Source organism: Palaemon carinicauda, chromosome 28, assembly GCF_036898095.1.
Source record: "Palaemon carinicauda isolate YSFRI2023 chromosome 28, ASM3689809v2, whole genome shotgun sequence".
In the NCBI taxonomy this organism is placed as follows: Eukaryota; Metazoa; Arthropoda; class Malacostraca; order Decapoda; family Palaemonidae; genus Palaemon; species Palaemon carinicauda.
Window position 1 is genome coordinate 75,534,137 of NC_090752.1, and position 21,681 is coordinate 75,555,817.

The window sequence follows — 21,681 nt, forward strand, 5'->3', positions numbered from 1 at the left end:
AAATTGATTGAGCTCCAGGAGATGACACATTCAGAGGTGTTGCAGGAGCTCATTAGCGAGGAGGTGGTGGAAGACGAGGGCCGCCGCCTTTATACGGCAGAAATCAAAGACATGTTAGCGAAGTGGCAGGAGTTTTCTAATTTTATGGAAAAGAGGCACCCGGACAAGTTGGCGAGTGGTCGTGTGTTAGCCTTGCATGACGACACTTTCATGCGTCATTTTCGCAACATATTGAAGGCGAGACAAAAACAAACATCCTTAGATAGGCTCCTTTTAAAAAGGCCGTCAAAAAATGCAGGTGAAAGAGAGGCAAAAAGAGCCAAGCTGTAAGAATAAAAATGAAAAAAATTAAAATAAAAAAATGTAGAATTAAGTTTAGTGTAATGTAAGATTAAAATTTTATTTTTAAGTGTGTGTACAGTAAGCTAATTTCATTTAAGTTAAATTTAAAAGTTGAATTTAAAGTTAAGGTTATGTTAACGTAGTGTTACAAAAGTGTTGTGTACCGAATGTGTTGCCGTCAAGTCTCTCTCCTCCCCGTCTTCTCCCTCCTCCTCTTCCTCTCTCCCTCCTCCTCTTCCTCTCTCCCTCCTCCTCTTCCTCTCTCCCTCCTCCTCCTCCTCCACACACACTGCAATTAGCCTCTACCGTCTTCCTCGAAGGTAAGAGCTCCATAATAATGTTACATTTCATGACCAGTTTATAGCCTTTGTTATTTTGTTAGCGTGGGATGTTGATTACAACAATTGTAAACATATTTTTCCTCTGTAATATACTGTTTATAGGGTTTTTTTCGGAAGGTGGGAACGGATTAACTTGTTTTCAGTTATTTTATATGGGAAAAATTCATCTGAGATACGAGGAAATTGAAATAAGATCTCGGTCCTGGAACGGATTAAACTCGTATCTCAAGGGGTTACTGTACTTTTGTTTTCAATTTTGGGTAGATTTTAACAATCAAGCATTGCTGACTTAATTTCGTGATCAACTGGTCTGAAGGTGCCGCTCTTGAGAATGCGCTCACATACTAGTAGCAAAGAGTATCATTTTATGCTATCCCAATACTTTGTTACATCTTTTAAGTTTTGATACAGTTCGTTTCTAGCTGTTATTTTTAGTTATCACTTGGACATGTGAATATGTTTCCAGACAATGCAAAATACAGAGGTGTTGCAAGAGCTCAGTGGCGAGAAGGTGGAACTGGAGGAATTCTTTCTTCGCGGGAGATTAATGAAGTGTTGGCTAAATGGCAGGATGTTTCTAATTTTGTAAAAATGAGACCCCCTGATAAGTTGCTGAGTGGTTGTCCTTCAGCTCTTTTCAACGACACTTGCCTGACTTATTTCAGCAGCATTTTGAAAGGAATGCAGAAACAAAGCTCCTTGGATGGGTATTTTTTTTTATAAGGCCTGCAGTAAGTGAAAGTGAGGCAAAAAGAACTTAACATAAATGAAGAGCAGTAAGAAAAATAAGAATAAACAAATTTAGAAAATAGGATAGAAATAAAATTTTTCAAAATTTGGTAAGGTAAGTTCCGTTAAATTAATTTTTAGTTTAGGTGTTACGATACGTAGTGTAGGGAACAGTTTGATTCGGTAGAACTTCAGAAGTTGTTTTATGTTCTGTCTGCGTGCTGATTTCCTTCCCTGTTTTTATGTCAAACATGCTGGTGCAGATAAACTTACATTTTCTAACGTGCTGCTGATTTCCTCTCCTGCTAGTCTTTGCCTCCATGTTAATACAACAATGTGGTGATAAAGAACTTCGTGGCTTTCATCTTGTCAGCATGACATCTCCTAGTGTTGTTTCCTCATTGTCTGGCAGTAAGGGACCAAAAAAAGCATGAAAGGATATACAAAATCATATATTTTTTTCATTTTGTAGAAAGGCTAATGGAAGTAGATACTTTTAACATTTTTTTACCATTTGAATTGTTTTATGTTTTTTTTTTAGATCAGATTATGGTAAGTCTTCCTGAAAGCTTGGCAAATAAATAGTCCAAGATATTGGAATATCTACTTTTGTTTACCTTTATACTGAATCTCAACCTTTCTAGAAGCAAAAATGTCATTCATATTTTCATTTTTCTTCAAGCACATCTGTGGCCTACATTCTGGTCAGTTCTGTCAGAGTATTGCAAAAGGACAGGATAATTCTTATTGAATTTTTTTTTTTTCAAGGTACTCTTTGCATGTAGATATTGATGCTTCTGACCGAGGTGTTGGATTTTTTCTTTTTTTATTAGTAGTTGGTGTGATGGTAGAGGTAGGTGATTCAGAAGCGGGAGTGAGTAAGTGAGAAGGCTCTGTAAATTATGCAGAAATATTTTTTTGATGTCCTTCCAAATCTGTTTCTGTTCAAGTAGGGCTTAAAGATAAAATTTCTCTTTGATGCAATGATAGGGATGCCTCCTAGTAAAGCTTTGACAAAAGAGGTTTTTTGCAGTCATATCTAAATGGTCCTATTTTTACCCCTTTTTCAAAATATTTCACTTTTGAGGGATTTTGCCTACTTTATAACTGTTGAAAGGATAAATCCTGGCACTGTGCTATTATAACTGTTCTTTATGTTGTGCAGAGATACCCTTTTCTCCCATGATAAACATAGCATGTTCACAAAATTACATTTTCGCGATTGTTCTCAAGCACCTGATTTATGGGCATCATCATTTAAAACCATTTCTAATAATTCTTCAGGGCAGAAGACAATCAAATGATTTAATATCATTTATGCAATAAGTAGGAGTTTAAAGCTTCATTATTGGGAATGTTCTTTCTTAGGCAGTTCAGCTGTTGCAATGGAGATTTCAATAATGTGTTCCAACTCTTATCATATCCGGCATATTGTGTGCACCAGGAATTTCTTTCCTATTCATGAGCTATACACGTGTTTCTCTTGAAACTCTATTAAGAGAGGAAGACTAGAACCATTACCACTGCAAGAACAGTATGTATTCTAGATTCCTTTCACAGACCACTTGCATCGTTTTCTTGGCAACTGAACCAGTGTTTTTTTATACTTTGATGTATTGTGAGGAAACATTGTTTCATTGAGATTACTTTGATGGATTGTGAGAAAACATTGTTTCATTGAGATTACTTTGATGGATTGTGAGGAAACATGGTTTCATTGAGATTCCAATCCCTAGTTTTGGGGAATTTTCCAAGAGCTTACACAGTAAACTTGATAGTTGACTTGAAACTAGAAGACTCAGCCTAATGGCCCCCAAGTATTCAAGGATTATAAGAGGTCACCCACACTCTTATAACATGCTGAAGGACATTTCTTTCTTATTTTATTGGTCTTTTGCCTGAACACATTACAAAAGTGAGTAGGATGGTGTAGCATCCTGATTTTGGCATTAATTTAAAATTTCAACTCCCTTTTTTTATTTACTACTGCAAGGAAAATGTGAATAAAATGGAAAATTCTCAAGGCCCAGCGTTATTTTTATGGACAAATTCAGATATGTCGTCTAACATGGAGTTAGTGGTTTGAATATAAAGGGGGGGAGAGATATTCTAAGTGATCATGAAATATATTTAGCAAAATAAACCATTAAATAACAAAATGCTTTTAACTTTGAGATCTTGAGTGGTGAAATTCTTGTGGCACTTTGGATTTCTTTAGTTGAGAGAGAGATCACCTATTCAGATTTGTTTTATAGAGTTATATGCAATTTTTGAAAGCTTGTGTAATAGTTATCTACTTCTTTGTTTTGTGATGACGAAAAGAAAATATACACTGTAGTTCAAAGCAAAGGCTTCCCTTTGGTCTTAGCTTCACCCACTTTTTAGCCTACTACTTTATTTCTACTTGTTCTTACTTTGTCCATCATGCAGTCCAGCCTCTCAACTTTTACTCGTAATGAATGATACAACTATGTGGTTTTCCTGTCTTGGCATCTGAGTGCCGGATGGCCTCTCCAGGCCCAGTGGTGGTTCTAAAGGCCCAAATTAACCAGCTTGGGCTAAAACCTAGTTAGTAGAGCCGCCATGTGTCAAAAAAGCTAGGCAATTGTATGGCAGTGATACAACTGCAACCCTTTTAAGTGACCCAAGATTGCTCCGTGTGCCCAATAGGAAAATACATATTTGTATTCGGGGAAAATCCCACTATAAGGATATCTTTACCCAGGATAGGTATCGTTATTTGACCACCTTGAAAAGATATCGTGGGTTGACCTCGACCCGAGGCCCAAAAAAAATTCATTTACAAATTATTCACAACCTTTTAATATAAAAAAAATTCAAAGAATATTTTAATCTTCAAAAAAAGAAAATAAAAGTTGTCCAAAATTAATATTTATTACAAATAAATTAAATAAATAAGTATACAAAAAAAATTACTTTACAAAAAAATTCACCTATAATCTAAATATGGGAATAAACTTTACAAAAAAATTCACCTAAAAGGTAAATACTGTATGGGAATAAATACAAAAAAAATCACCTAAAAGCTAAATATGGGAATAAACTAAAACTATTCTAAGCAATTATTCTTTGATAATTGAGCACCATTTCCTGAGATTCAGGGTAGGGAAGAACCAAAAGGGAACGTTTTCTGAAATGAGAAAGTGTGTTTTTTTGGCTAGAAAAATCTATCCTCTTTTCAACATTTTTTGGGGGTAGGTAAATGACATAGTTAGTGGCTGAAATTTTCACGGGATGTTGTAATAAAATTGTTATCCCAATTTTATTACATTTTGATGTAAGAAACCTCTAAACCTGTCGTAGTTGTCACCATAACTACACGTTTAGTGTTTGGTCACGATGTTTCAAGTGTTGTTTACATGAACGTAGTGTTGCCAAATTTTCTTAATCAACTTTTGGTAAAGAAGTAAAATTCCAGTAATATTTTCCAAATTCCTCATATAGCCTACACATTTCCACACAAAATTGATTATTGATCAGAGAAATCTCTAGTAATTCCTCTAGTTGGAATACATTTGCTAATGTATGGGACTAGGTCTAATTACTTTTCTTCTAACTTGGTAACACTGCAATCAATATATTGCTTTAGCACAAAATATTAACAAAGTATGAGAAAAAATTGATAAATACTGGATAAACAACTAATATGGCACAGAATTGTCTGCTAGGAAACCACTAGTTGGCATGTTTGCTTGTAGAAAGGGGTTGGCGACTCATCAGCTGATCACCTAAATAAACAAATAACTTGCTACAGTACTTCATTAAATGAAGTGCAATTTAAAAATAAATGTATTTATTGCATATGAATTATAATTGTAGGTGTATATTTTATATTTTGTTGTATGCCATTAGTTGGGTGTTTAAGGGTTGTCAAACTCCCCTATACAACATTTTCTTAGTGTTAAGAAGCAGGGTGATTTTTGGGGGCCATTTTTCTGGGAAAAAGGTCTTATGATGCGGGAAATACGGGAAGTTATCATAAAGGTACAAACTTAAAAAAACAGGAAAAATATGCTATTTTATAAAAACACAGGGTATAAGACATTCACAAACACTTTTCAACAATCCTTTTTTATACACGCCTTAACATTGCTGCACATTCGATAATTATATAAAAACTTTAGTATTACACAACTTACCTTAATTAAGTATTGATGGGTCGAGCTCGACCCGAGGGTATCTCAGAAATGGCACAAGAAAAATAGCTGGGATGAAATGGGTCCTCACCCGACTGCTGCGCACACTGAACTGATGCCTCGCAGGTCGATATCGCTCGCATTGAATACTGATGATAAATTATGGCAAAAAAAAATGTTGTTGTGGTTTTTTTTATCATCATCATCAGGGTTAATGTCTGTTTTTAGTTTGTTATTTTGGTAGGGTGACTAAAGAATGTGGACTAATTTCTAACAGGAAGGGATTAGAGAATTAGTGAAAATTCTATCGGTAATTTGTTGCTTAGGGAAGGGTTAACATTAAGAGGAAAATTATAATGTATAAATATATTCAGAACTTCTTTTTAGCTGTAATACTTTAAGCAAAGTTTTATTGGACATTAAAGTGTCGGAAATTTTATTAACTATTTTTTTTTTATTTGAAAATTGGGCTAGACTAAAGTATGTCCTTTTTAAAAAATTTGATACATATTGGTTTTATTTTCATGGCTTACTAACGTGGCTAACCTTTTAATTGAATTATGTTACTCATAAATCTATTCAATGATAAATTTAAGGTACTGAATAGTCTGAGCCAGATATTTGGAAATACTGGTAGCTGTTTTGGATTTTTAGTGTTAAAGTGTAAGCTACTGTATATTCCAGTGGGCTGGTTATACTACGTAATAAGAATAATGTGCATGGTCTTTGTTACCAGAATCCAGGACCTCCAAGCTATAATAAGAAAAAAAATCTTTTGGCTTTTACAATGTTTCCCCTAACTTCAATGTTACTGGAAAGATTTTGTCTTCTCTTAAGAAACTTTTGTACAGTACATATATTAAACCCGTTTACCAGATTTTGTTTAAAGATTAAACATGTTTACCAATTATAGTCAGACCTCGTTAATCACGATTTCGATTTTTTGGGGCCGAGGAAGAAAAAAAAATTTTTTAGTTACCTTTTACTCAACATTAAGAAATTGTTTTCTAATAGTTGGCAACAGCATTAGGATGTCCAAGAACAATGCAGTACCTATTAAATAAAGATTCTCATAAAAATTGCAATAAAATTCAAGCTGGGCAATGATTTCAAATACACTGGGAGCGCTGCATGCCACCATCCTATCTCTCTGTACAGTGTGTATCCATTTACTGTGGTAAAAAATTACAGCTATAATTGAAATAAACCATATTTTGATTAAACTGGTTTTTCACATTGTATCCCATAATGATGCTTGTAATATTCACACCTTAGTATTGCATTTATAATTAAAAACACAGCGAATTATAATCTCGTGCATTGTTTACATTCAAATCTGCGTAGTCTGTCGTCAATCTGTATTCACTTTCACGATATTATCCCCTTGATATGACCATTCACTTTTACAGAATTGCCTCACTGATATAACCTATCATGCATATTAGTATATCTCCTTCACATTTTTTTATATATATAAAAAAAGAGTGAGTGAGTGAGTGAGTGAGTGAGTGAGTGAGTGAGTGAGTGAGTGAGTGAGTGAGTGAGTGAGTGAGTGAGTGAGTGAGTGAGTGAGTGAGTGAGTGAGTGAGTGAGTGAGTGAGTGAGTGAGTGAGTGAGTGAGTGAGTGAGTGTCTGTCTGTCTGTCTGTCTGTCTGTCTGTCTGTCTGTCTGTCTGTCTGTCTGTCTGTCTGTCTGTCTGTCTGTCTGTCTGTCTGTCTGTCTGTCTGTCTGTCTGTCTGTCTGTCTGTCTGTCTGTCTGTCTGTCTGTCTGTCTGTCTGTCTGTCTGTCTGTCTGTCTGTCTGTCTGTCTGTCTGTCTGTCTGTCTGTCTCCTAACTATTGCAAAAACTGAGGCTTGACTGTAATGACCAAAAATCATAGTTTTCCAAGTCAATTCTGGATGGTAATAGTTATGCCTTCAATAACCTTTCAAAGCACCAGTGAAGCCTTTTTCATTCCCTTGGTGTGACTTTTACTCTAGGTCAGAGGTTCTCAATGGGGGTGAAATTCACCCCCAGGGGTGAATTTTGGGCTTTCACGGGGTGAATTGTGACAAAAGTAAGTTTATGGTCGAGGAGAGCAATTATAGTCTTTGGCGTAACTGGCCTGTCACGTGGGCTGGGATTATATCATGTGCTGGCCCAGGAAAAATGGATTAGACAGTAATATACAAGTGACCACCCAAGTTAATCCTAGGATTGGAAAAGGCACTGAGGAAGAGACAGAGCCCTAGGGAATTAAGTAGGTCCCAAGAAAATTACTTGGCAACTCCAAGGTTGGGAACTCCTGGACTATAAATAACTGAGAAGCTAATATCAATGATCAAGTTGTGCTGGAGATAAAGTCTTCAGCATTTAGCTTATTTTCAAATAAACTTGATAAATCAACTGATGTGGCATCATGTTCCCAGTTGATGGTGTTTGCAAGGTATGTTCACTCAAGTTCATTTAAAGAGGAGTTCTCTTTTGTTATACCAAAGCCTCTGATGTTTTGGAGAAGGTTTCATCTTTTTTTGAATCAGAAAATCTTTCGTGGGATAATATCAGTGGGAGTTGTACAGATGGAGCACCAGATATGTTAGGGACAAAATCAGAATTCCAAGTATGTGTGAAAAAGCGAGCTCCAAAAGTGAAAGGCATTTATTGTATGAGCCATCGTCAGACACTAGCCTCAAAAGCACTTCCTGGTCCGCTAGATTAGGTTTTGGATCAAACAATTAAAATTGTAAATTTCGTCCAAGGAGGGGCTCTCAACTCACGACTTTTCAAGCAGTTATGTACTGATATGGATGCAACCCATCATTCGCTTCTTTTTCACACAAATGTTCGTTGCCGATCAAGGGGAAATGTAACTGAGCGAGTATTTCAGCTTAGAGATGAGCTCAAATTGTTTTTTGAAGTGCAAGATAAAACAGAATTTCCCGCCTGGCTGTGTGATGAGGAATGGATCATGCGTCTTGCCTATTTGGTTGATATAATTGAGCAACTGAATAAACTGAATCTTCAGATGCAAGGAAGGAATACAGACATTATAGAATTCGTAGATGCCTTGGAAGCTTTCATGAGCAAGCATGAAAATTAGAAGAAAATGGTAAATGCAGAAAATGTAGCCATGTATGAGAAACTGTCATCCATTCTTGATGTTTGTGGTGAAGACAAGGTACTTCCACAATTTGCAAAAAATTAACTTTTGTAGCATTTGACAGCACTGGAAAATTAATTCAGACGATATTTTCACGAACTTAGTGATTAGTTGGATTTAGTGAGAAATCCATTCAAACTGTCGGTTGAAAAAGTTCCTGATGATTGTTAAAATGAGTTTTTGGAGTTAAAAAGTTATTTGGGTGTAAGAGATATGTTCGATGATAAATCAATGACAGAATTTTGGCCTCTGATGTGCGATTCCTACCCAAAAGTGTCAGAAATGGCTATCCGTGTATTGCTTCCGTTTGTATCGACATATCTTTGTGAGTCAGGCTTTTCAACTCTGTTACAAATTAAACGAAGCATCGCAGTAGATTAGAGGTAGAAAATTACCTGTGTTGTGGCCTTTCAAGCACTCATTCGGGTATCCCAGAATTGGCTAAAAAAAAACAATCACAGGTTTCATCAATCGATGAAATGTAATCTTCTGAATAAAAATAATTGCATCAGCTTCAGTTTGGCCTGTTAAGTAGTTCTTATAAATTCAAAAAAAACTATTTCACTTTCATTCAAGTTTTATATATCCATCGATATTTTCAATTTGCATATAATTTGTAATATTCCATTATACAAATAATCCATGTAAAGCTGTAAATGTATAATTCAAGTTTGAAAAAAAAAGAAAATAAAAGGATTTTTAGTGATATTTGCATATTATATACAATCCAATTTTTGAGACAACTTTTGGAAAAGACGGGAAGTGGGGTGGGGTGGGGGGGGGGGGTGGAGGGGGGGAATGACATCATTGCAAATGGTGAAAGGGGTGCATGGGCCAAGAAGGTTGAGAACCCCTGCTCTAGGTACTTCAATGCTTTCCACTTTGTGATGAAGTTTGTCTTTGTATTAAAGTTTAGAAATGAGCTTGAAACTAGTGTGTGCTTGCCTGTTTAGGATTTTATTTTAGACTATAAATTTAGTATACAGAAGTCTGTAATGTGGCCAGTGATTTGTTTTTTTTGTGAATTTTGTTAAGTTTTCTCTGATCTAGTGCAGAAAATTAGAAGTAATATTTAGTTTTTATATGGATACAAAACCTTTTCAGTGAAGCAGGAAACCATACTGTTAAAGATTATAAAAAGGTGTTGGTGGTTACTTTACTGGTAGTGAATCCCCAGCCAGGACCAGAAAGCCTCTTTGACCTCAGCTGTTGAGCAGAACGTACATACTCTCGGACTCCCTAACTTGATCGGGTTAATCTTTTCTCTCTTCTCTTTTCACAGTTTGATTGCTGTTTGGGGAATGGATACACGCATTGGCATGCAGTCCTGGCTTGTAGTTGCTGACCGAAAATGCGGAACCTTCATGAGCAATGTTGACCCCATTCCTCATTCCTCTTGCAGGGGTATAACTGCTTGCGGTCTTTCCATGTAAGGGGTGTAATGAATGGCCATCGACGCATTTGGTAGAATACAGCAAGAGTAAAAAGAAGACAGCAAACCGTGACTTAATCCTCGGAATTTTCCTTGAGGCTGAAAAAGTTTGCTTTCTCTTATTTTGACCCCAGGTATTCTACCCCTTGAGTCTTCTGTCTTTCACCTCCAGGCTTGGGGTCAGCAAGTTGCAGAACAGCCAAGATCTTCCGTAACCACTAGCAGGGGGCAAGGTGGTTTTAGGTGTTCTCCCAGTGAATCAGGTGAACCCTTCCCTTCACTCTGTAGTAAGTCAGATATCATTGAAACCAAGTCATTTTACTCCAAAGATGTTGTGGTCTTCATTGAGCTTTGATGTCATTCTGCCCACAGAGAAACTGGAAAATCCTCGCTAGGTCTTACCAGTCTTCCGTAGCTGCCACTTCTGACGTGACCCCTCCAGTCTGGCCCTTGTCTTTGTGGGTGCAGTTGATGACAACTGGAAAAGAAAAAAAAGTAGTTGTCGTCTTTGTGGGTCAGTTGATGACAACTGGAAAAGAAAAAAAGTAGTAGTCTCCTTTCCCTCCAAAGGCCATTTTGACCTCTCCTTCAGAGGTGGTCTTTGGCTGCTGCCCTCATCCTGAAGTAAAGAGAGTGCTGCTCCTGTGCACAACTGGTGGCCTCCCATTCACACAGGCATGAATAGGGTGCCATCAGTTCCTGCAACTCAAAGCATGCCCACACCCTTTCCAAGGCTGGATATCTGGAGTGTTTCTAAGAAAGACTAAATAGGATATCAGAGAAATGAAGACTTGTTCACACCACAGAGCTAATGAGGTTATCCACCTACCTCGTTTGCATGCTGCAATGTCTCCAGCTTTCAAAGGAAAAATATACATATGAGGCTGAGCTTTATTATTAAGTGTTTGTACAACCCAAATTGTCTCTGAAGAAGAAAGAGATCTTGAGGGGAATCCTCACCTTCGTGAGAGCGCCAAGTCAAAAGCATACACCCCAAAGCACACTTACGCCTCTGAAGAAATTTTAAACCTTGAGATAGTTTCGTATCCTTACATGAGCACACGCTCCAGAGCGTTGTAGTGGTTCGCGGACTGTGGCCAGATGTAGCACGCAGACTGCCTATCATCCGAATGCCGACCACACCTCAGCGTTTCACTACACAAAGAGACGGTAGAATACTTTCTGGGTAAAAGTTAAACAATCAAGGACGAACTGGACACCACCCCTTGATTTTATACTGGGCAAGGGAACCCAACCAGAACCTTAGTTCCCTCTTATCTTCTCTTGCTTTGAGCTTGCTGAATAAACACGTAGTATGACCGCTGATTTAATGCTGGAAAAAATCAGAAGTTAATAAATAGCTTGAATCCCAGGTTAGATTTTATGAAAATATCAGATAACAACAAATATAATTGGTGGTTGAGAATGGGACACTGTGGTGTGGTGGAAAAATACACTTTACAAAAATATAAAAAAATATTTGAGAAAAAAAGTGAAGATTAAGTACATGTCTCCAAAAACTAGAACCAGGGACATAGATATATACAGGCAGAGCCTCATGTGAATCAATCCTCTAAATTTTTAATCTACATATAAAAGTATATACAAAGGCCCACCTACCAGTGTATCTATTTGAGCTAAATTATATTGTAATTTGAATGAGCTTGCATCAAGATAAAAGTGATTATAAAACAAGGTTGCACATTGGACCTGACTCGACATTCTCACCTTTATATAAAAAAGAAAAAAATTTTGTATATAAAAAAAAAAAAAAAAAAGCTTACAATCCTCAGTGATACAAAGTATGACTGGTTATTCTACAGCCATGAAAATGGATAAGAGGCAAGACCAGTTATAATGATTTTTTGAGGCCCCTCCTCTTGATTGCAAAGTCACACACAAAAATAGGTATAACATATAAAAGTCTTTTCAGGATAAAGCCCTATCTGGTTTATGATGCAAATTTTCTAATTGTTAACGTCAAGACAGAGCTTTCTCGGTCAAAGTAGATATTTTCGAGGGAAAGTTCCAGGCTTGTGATGAAAACTTCAAGCTTAAAATAAAACCCTGCAACACTGGTTCATTATGTGCATGACCAGTCAGCCGGGTTTGGACATTGACAATGCTTAAAATTTGACTGCCGCTGAAACTTTTCTATGCCACTTTATGTTCAGTTGTTTCTGGGGACGAGCATGTGGAACACTATCCATGGAACCTCAATATATGAAAAAAGGCAATTACACTATGATGGGAAAACATCTGTCAGTGATAAGAATAATTATATAATAAAAAACACTATTAAAGTTGCTCTGACTTTGTCATAATTCTCAGTCAGTGCTCTCAATATTATTATTTATTTTTTCACTGGAATACATAGGAGTCTTTAGATTGCTCCTTTTTCCAAGGATTTTATATGTTTTCCTGGATAGACATGGAGATCACTAAACTCTACTATTCAGTCTTGTTTCTGCTTTATTTTCTAGTTCCATTAGCTGCTAATCTTACTCATATAGTTATTAATGGAAGCTAATAAGGAAGCTTACATTTTTATATAAGCAGTATTCACATAATTATGTTTTTGCTTTCAAGTTCAATTACATCACAATGAAGCAGCATATTTATTATTATTACTTGCTAAGGTACAACACTAATTGGAAAAGCAGAATGCTATAAGGCCAGGGTCCCCAACAGGGAAAATAGCCCAGTGAGGAAAAGAAACTAGGACAAATAAAACATTTCAAGAACAGCAACAACACCAATATAAATATTTCCTATATAAACTATGAAAAATTTTAACAAAACAAGATGAGAAATTAGATAGAATAGTGTGACCGAGTGTACCCTTAAGCAAGAGAATTCTAAACCAAGACTGTGGAAGGCCATGGTATAGAGGCTATGGCACTACCCAAGACTAGAGAACAATGTTTTAATTTTGTAGTGTCCTCCTTCTAGAAGAGCTGCTTAACATTTCCAAAGAGTCTCTTCTACCTTCACTAAGAGTAAAGTAGTCACTGAACAACGACAGTGCAGTAGTTAATCCATTGGGTGAAGAAGAATTGTTTGATAATCTCAGTGTTGTCAGGTGTATGAGGACAAAGGAGAATCTGTAAAGAATAGGCCAGACTATTCGGTGTATGTGTAGGCAAAGGGGAAGCAAGCTGTAACCAGAGAGAGGGATCCAATGAAGTACTGTCTAGCCCGTCAAAGTTCCCCATAACATACTAGTGGTAGCATCTCAATGGGTGGCTGGAGCCCTGGCCAACCTGTAGAACATCCTTTATTTATGGCAGTACCTCTACTGCGTGACTGCAATTCTAGTTAGCCTCTCCAAGCCCTACATGTAGTAGGGCACGCTTGAATTACTCATCAGTGTACGGGAAGAAGTTATAACAACGAAACAGGCTTTGAGTAACTTTTCTCTTGACAACTTCTCCATCTTGTAAGCAATTTCTAGCCTATAATCCCTGCTGGGTGCAGGGCACTATCACTGTAATAAAAGAAAACTTTTGAGTAAGGGACTGAAGATGAATGCATTGAACAGTATAAAAAACCAAATACAACCTACAATAAAAATTTAAAAAATTGATACATCCAGAAATAATTTGTATTTTTCCAATATTTTTCCACAGCATATTTACTGTAATGAAGAGCTAGCTCTTGGGGTTGATCCTCGTTATCGCACATGCACTAAGGCTCGTGCGGCCCAGAGTTACCTTGAGGAGCTAGCTCTTGATGTTGACCCTAGCCTTACTCCCACACAAAGGTGCGAGCATGCTACCCATAGTATACTTACTTGTTTTAAAGAAGAATGCTTTTATGAGGTTGATACTTAGTTGCACATGCACATTGCAGAATGCTCCCAGGCTTCCAAAGAATAGCTTGCTGATAAAGTAGTTTCTCAGTCCCCCACACTTCTCGGAAGTATTCGCACATAAGGGTGATATTCATTCACATGCCTGCACCCCACAGTGCATACATTCTTTAAAGAAGTTTACATTCTTCAGTTAAAAACTGGCTTCTAAAGTTGACTCGTGTTCATGCCCACACTCGCTTGTTAGAGAACATCTCGCACACAGATTTCTTTTATCTGCATTTCTCCTATATCTAAGAGGTTTAGGGTACAGTCACTCCCACCTCTGGTGGTCTCCTGTATGTGCTCGCTCTTGTAGATAAGCATGCTCAGCAATTCACCAGCCCCCTTCTGGCCACAATAGCAAAATCATAATTTTGCTACAACCTTGAAAGGACTACTTTCTTGAGCATTCTTATGGTCCATTGCACTCTTGCTGCGATCATGTGTACGTATCTAATCTGCAGTGTTCATCTGGAGCGTTAACGAACCTGAACATTCATGCTCACCCGGAGAAGTGTCTGAGCATTCTCAGACAGCTTCCCTACATGTACAGTACTCGCCTGGCCTTTCATCCTCATCGGGAAAGACACAAGTGCTGAAACGCTGATGTTCCCTTAGCCATAAACACCTGTGATAAGCCTCGATCTGATCAAAGGAGTTCCGCAACTGAGAAAGATAACCCAAGAAAAGTGCTGTCCACAGCTCCTGGAGTGAATGTGCTAACCCTTCAGTGGTACAGGGCTTTGACCAGTGACCCAAGGCTCACGTCAGATAAAAGGGCACCTCCAAGCTTGCAAGGGAAAAGCCCATGTGCTATGACCGCCGCTATATTAGAATCACATAGGGAATGGGTCAAACCTCGAACCGTTGATTGTTCAGACTCCCCTTTACCACTTTCGAAAGAAAAGTAGAGAGATAAGGATCTAACTACCTAAGACTCGGATGCTGTTCCAGCGGAAGCAGAAAACTGAAACTCGATCTACCTTCTGGATATTCCTTGTCATCATCAGACAAATGAATAGATTAAGGGAAACCTCCAGGATACCTGTCAAATCAAGCCAGACCTCTATTGACCTCTTATTTAGGGAGCCACAATGTTCAGAACTACCTTGGAATTTCCTTGGTTGGAACTCTCTCAAAGCAGTCAAGAATGTAAATGCCCAAGTCTCTCGAAAGTAATCCTCTTGGAGCTATTCAATGTAAAAAGATCCTCCCACTGCACTCTCTGGGAAAAGAGATTTTATGCTTCCATAGAAGCCAGTCCTTTCTATTTGCTTACTGATGCAATGGTTTATAATCCTGACACAAGGGACATAGATGGAAAGACTTGTCAGAGGCTACCATTTTCTCAGCTTCCAAGTCTGCCAACATGAAAGCTGCCTCCATGGTGAGGTCCTGGCTGGATCACTGGTCGTTTTCAATGACGCTTTTTACCTCTTCTCAAGAATTGTTAGTCCAAGAACAAAGATTACTTTACCAATCTAGTCCTTTCAGGGGTGAAGGCAGTCATCTTGTCTTGCTAGTCAACAAACCAGTGAATCAATTGGATCCTCTAAAGGAGAGATTTGCTGGCAGCGAAGTTCACTAGGCAGACTGGTCAGCTACAGGTACAGTCCCTAAAAAGGCTCCTATACTTGAGAGCCCAGTACCCAGGCCTCTTATTTTTCATCAATCTTTTTCCTTCAAGGGCACAAGGACCTCCAGAGTCGCAAAGTCAACAGCTTTTAAATTCCGAAAAGAAGCCATCGTTGCAAAGTCAGTATCAACCTCTTCAACTACGAGGTGGTAAGTTCAAAAGGGGATGAGATAGAACAAGAGCCTAAGAACGATAGGATAGGCATCCCCTGCTTGCCAAGGTGGAAATTGCATCGAGTTGAAGAATAGACAGTAAAAGTCCTTCAGAATAGACACTGTATCCCTTTCATTGGCTTTCGTCCTTCCCTCACGCCTACTTAGACGTTGTCATCATCATACCATCCAAAGTTAGAGAAACTCGGTGCCCTCTAATCAGAATTAGACAAATTGACAAGGGTACATGGGGCAAATATCTAGGATTTTCTTGTAGTATGTCTCTGTAAAGACAACTCGGCCCTGGAGGTGGTCATCTACCTTGCCTCCTTGAACCAGTATTTTCTAGAGACTTCAAAATGGAGGCAGCCAGCACCATATGAGCAGCTATCAGGAGGAATGACTTTATGCGGTCTTTAGACTGAAAAGATAGATAATTTAAAATTCCAGTCCATCAATATTCAAGGATGTTCATCCTCTGTTTCCTCAGGTGGGAAGGTTTTTGATTTCAAAGTCTTGTGCTTAGGACTGTCAACTGCCCCTCAACCAGGTTTTCTCAAGTGTTCATGCTAGTCTTGACTTGGGCGCATGCCAAGGCCATACTTCTACTAGGGCAGCTAGGTGATTGGTTGATCTGTCTTCCTTCTGGAGACAGATCCTTCAACATTATGAACATCTATTGGCACGATCTGAGGATTTTGGTAAACTTGGAGAAGTCTAAACCTCACTCCCAAATAGAGGATGAAATACCAGCAAATGCTGAAAAATACTCAGTAGCACAATTTTTTTTTCCTTCAGACAAATGCATCAGCATACTCAGGAGGGTAGCGCCACCTTTCATGACCAACAACTACCAGCTTAGCAGTGGCAACAACTTCTTGGACACATCTCATCCCCGGAGAAGCTCCTTCCACATGGGTGCCTCCATCAGAGGTCCCTTTACTGGTGTCGGAAGACCCACTAGACAGAGCTATCTAGTTCCAGTGGACCAAGAGGTTCGGAACGAGCTAACTTTGTGGTCATAGAACTAGAACCTCATCAAGTGAACTCCTCTAGAGTGCCCTCATCCAGAGCTGCTGCATCTTCATAGATGCATCAAAGGAGGAATGGGGAGCACAACTAATAAAACAGATTGCTCAGGTTTCTGGTCTAAGGATGAGAAGAGCCTGCACATCAGCCTGTTAAGAATTGGAGGCAGCACTATTGGTGCTGCAGTCACTCCAACAGTCTTAGTGGCCATTCTCGATCATTGATGAGCAATAGCACTACTGTAATAGCAAAAGTCAACAAGCAAGGGGGTACTGTTTCACAGCACCTCGGCAACTTGGCAAAACAGGTTCATCTTTAGGCACTAAACAACGCAGTGGAGCTGTGATTTAAGATTCATTTTGGGCAAAAGGAATGTAATCACCAACATGGTCAGTCACCAAGGTCCAGTGGTAGGAATAGAATGGTACCTATGTTTTCTTGTGGCGAAGTCTTTTTACTTGAATGGTTCCCCATCAATAAATATGCCTGCCATGAGGCTAAACAGAAAACACTTGTGTTCTGTTCAATGGTCCAGGACCATCTAGCAGTACTATAGGATGCATGCCAACTAACAAGGGACAACCTCATTGCTATTTTTCTGTTCTTTTACTGATTTGAAGGGTAGTCAACTGGGTAGTGTTCTTACTAACCCAAACCTCAGAGTAAATTTGGTGGCTCCCAAATAGTAACATGCCGAATGGTACTCAGACTTAAAGATGCTCCTGATTGAGGTACGGAGAGAGCTACTTCTTTGGCACAATCTTCTTTTCTAGCCAAACCTACAAAAATTCTACAACTGTGTGATGTTCTTATTACCTCATGGGCGGAGACTATCCACCATCTCCTAAGAGTAAAAGCTTTTCACAAGGCACTGCGAAGATATCTTGATATCTCAGAAAATCCTCATCAGCAGTCTATCAGGCAAAGTGGGAAAGTTGCTGTTATGTGTGCCTTAGAAAAGGTACTTATCCAATTGAATCTTCTTTCCAGCTGATTAAAGACTTTGCCTACCTTCATTGTGCCTTCATTGAGAGAAGGTCCTCTCGGTTTCAACTACGAAAGACTATCGTTTAGCTTTGAGGCAAATCTTTAAACATGAAAGTCACGACCTCTTAACCTGGGAACCGTCAGTGCTTATGAGGAGCTTCAAACAATGATGCCCACCTAAAAGAGTTAAACCATATCTGTGGGATGTTACCAGCCACCCGCGAAGATACTGCCGCTAGAGAACTATTGCTTCTTTGACTGGCCAGATAGTATTACAGTACATTGGATCCCTCTCTGGTTATAGTTCAGTTTTCTTTAACCTTACATTGAATAGCCTAGCCTTTTTCTTTACATATTCTCCCTTTTCCTCATACATCTGACAACACTTGAGGTAACCAAACAATTCTTCAATCAAGGGAATAATTACTACATCGTCATTTTTTAGTGGCTACTTTCAACTTGATAAGCGTAGAAGAGATTTTAGTTATGGTAAGCAGCTCTTCTAGGGAAATGATGATCCAAAATCAGACCATTGTTATCTATTCTTAGGTAGTGCCATAGTTTCTCTACCACGGTCTTCCACTGTGTTGGGTTACTGTTCATGTGCTTGAGGGTACACTCAGGAACACTATTCTACGTTAATTTTTTTCATTTCCTTCTAAGCTATTTTCTCTATTTGAATTCTTGTGCTTAGAGCATTCTGCTTTTCCAGCTTGGGTTGTAGCTTGGCTAGTAATAGTAATAATACCTGGGCACTGTATGAACCTTTGCGGCAAGTGTCTGATAAAAAAACCGACTGAAGACATTGCTGTGGCTACCTTTGGCTTTGGCAAAACGAGTAGGCAATATGCACAATATTTCCTACAACATTAGTTATTCCGAGTGGTGGAGAAAGGTCTCCATCACCTTTATTCGTGGGTTTGTTGCTAAAACCCAGAACCCTGTTGTAGATGAGCCAAGGTTTGAGACCACCTTCATCTCCTCCTGATAGTGATGTGACTAGTGATCCAGAGAATTTGTTTCTTTGCTGTGTAAGGACACCAAGACACCTCAAACAAACCCAATCCTTCAGACTACAACTTTAAACCTCTGTTATTGTGAACAGATGCAAGAAGAAAAATGTCCAAAACCACCTTGCTTAGAGTAACAAGGAGAGGTTATTTACCTTTACCGAGGAATCCCAGAAAACCTGCAAAGGCACACGCTCAGGAAATTGGGAGGGTGGGTGGGTGGAACACTAGCCTTTTGGAAAGACCTGTCAATGTCACATGTGTTGAAGGCTGGTGTCTGGGAACACCAGACAACCTTCATAACCAGAGCATACATCACTTCCTCACTGGACAGTAAGTATATCGTCCAAGGTAGCAGTTGGGTAGTACGGTTGCACAGTTATTTGCTGTAAGAGAGACTGAAGTAGGTAAGCTACTATACTGAGTAACTGTTCTATTGTTTAGATAGAAGTATGTCCTCCCATCCTCCTTGCACACCGGGGGAGTATAGATAGAAATGTAAACTCATTACTCTTATAGGCTTTACTGTACATTTCAGACAAAATACCTTGATAAACATGGGTTAATCGGTGACTATATTGTTAGACAGGAATCTAGCATATAATCTTAGAATTTGTTCTGAGGTTGATAGGAGGTAGATGTCAACACTTGCACCTTTGCAGGTCAATGTATTTGAAATCATGGGATTTTAAACCAGCATGTTTGATTATAATAACTTAGTTCCTCCCAAGGATGTCTCCTAGTAAAGGGCGAGATTTTGTGCATTGTATTTACGATCAAATTACAGATTTTCAAAAATTTTTATTTTCCTAATTATACAAATCTCCGTTCTTCAAGTTACACATCCCACCTCGCCTGGTTAGAATGGCTTCTTGGTGTACTGGAAGGGCCTGGGGTCTCCAGACCACTGGCTGGTCACTACTGACACTTCATTATAATTTAATTTTAACAGCCAGCTTCACTGAAATCATACTCCTATTAAAGGACTCTGGTTTGGTTAGGTAAAATACAAATGACTGTAGTGTGCTTTCAGAAATATATTTCTCACGTGTTAATAAATAGTATTTAACTAGCATTTGACTTATATTATTATTTGGGGATGTGGATTAAAAAAGATTTTTTCTACCAGTCTCGAGCACCTATTTCTGCCAAACTTGTCGCCAATATGTTATCGGTGGCTGGAGCTGATCATATCATCACCATGGATCTCCATGCATCCCAGATCCAAGGCTTCTTTGACATACCTGTCGATAATCTTTACGCTGAACCTGCAGTTCTTAAGTGGATTAGAGAGAACATTCTAGAGTGGGGAAATTCCATTATAGTTTCCCCAGATGCTGGTGGTGCCAAGAGGTAAGTGTGAATCTTGGTGGGTTTGTGGTGCTTTAAAGCAGATATTAAGAGGCTTAACGTTTGGGAACATTTTGAGTTATATTAGCTAAGTATGATTTGTAGTAGGCTTGTTTAGAATCAAATGGCAGCTCTTAATACTTTAATCTAGTCTTCTCTATTTTATATTTTTTTATTTATACTAATCTATATTTACATTTCATGAGTGCAATCAGTTCTGAATGACACTGGATTGTTGTTAACCTAATAGTAAGAAAGGTCCTCTATTGTCTAAGGTGTTTTGTAACTCTTAAATTTTACAATTGTGTACTCAGTAGATGTCATGATTTACGATTGTATAGCAGTTCCCTATTTTACTCTCCTATTCATGGCTGGCCTTTTGACTTTTTATATTTGAAAACTGATTTTCTTTATTTGCAATCCTTAGTTTTACTCTTGCTTATATTCCATGAATTTTTTTTTATCAATAATAAAGTTCATAGCTGTTCCTATAGGAAGGACAGCCCTGACCCATAAATTTGTAGTAAAAATTTCTAAAGCTCTCCAAATCCATATTATACATTTCCCTCTGCAATACTCTTTAGCCGTGCTAGGCTGCCGCCTTGTCCAGGTGCTTGGCTGGGCTTTCACTCTTCCACATATAGGTCATTCTCACCTGGGCAATGGCATTATGAAAGATTGATCTGTTTTGTTTTATAACTTTAATTTTTGTTTGTTTGCCAAATTCTTCAGAGTGCAAGATAAGGAAAGAGAGAGGTAGTTGATTTAATACAGCTAATTGTTTTTAGTATGTAAAACTGTTTATATAATTAAAGGTTTGTTGTACAAATTTTTTTTTTTGTTAGGTTAGGAATGTAGTAAAAGTCTTGAGCAATGCCATTTTTGACTGACCACTGCAGGAGCATACCGTTTTGAATGCTTGGATATATTATTTGTTCCTACACTTGATACAAACCCTCATTCTTTACTATAGGAGATATTGTAGCACGAGCTGGAAAATACGGCAGAAAAACCTTAACAAGGTCGTTAACGACCGAGCAGGTAGTTATCCACCTGTTAGTGGTGGGGGACCGCTGGTCGGTAGCTACTGTTTACCTTCAATCAAATTCTAGCCGTCGCAGTGGTAACACCGCTGCTCCTGCTTTTGTTCGACTGGCAGACTAGCCTTTCTTTGTTGTGTTTTTGATTAATTCTGTCTTTTTTTTCTTTGTTCGATGTGATGTTCTCTATTATGAGGAAGTGTCCCGGGGTTCCCCCGAAATCCTGTGCCACCTTTATCACCGCCTGAGGTGGATCCTCATTCCCTATGCCCTACGTGCAGAGGTCATAGGTGTTCTGAAGGCTCCCCCTGCCAAGTATGTAGAGAGTGGTCGCCCTCTCAGTAGGAAAAGTTCGAGAAGAGGAAGAAGAAGAAATCCAAGAGGGACTCGTTACCTTCAGGTTCGCCGTCGAAAGGTAAGGAGTCTCGGGCCTGTAATTCGGCCTCTCGATCTTTCCCTTCAGACTCTTCCTTGCCTCCCTCC

General features: G+C 38.5%; 1 protein-coding gene across 3 annotated transcripts in view; it reads left to right on the plus strand.

Moving 5' to 3' along the window:
• The window catches only part of Prps (phosphoribosyl pyrophosphate synthetase), a 69,095-nt gene that overhangs the window by 31,984 nt on the left and 15,430 nt on the right, over positions 1–21,681 (plus strand). For all 3 annotated transcript variants that reach the window (XM_068352165.1, XM_068352166.1, XM_068352167.1), the window contains one exon: positions 19,938–20,161. In XM_068352165.1, the coding sequence (XP_068208266.1) occupies positions 19,938–20,161 (224 nt within the window). The remainder of the gene's footprint in view (positions 1–19,937; positions 20,162–21,681) is intronic.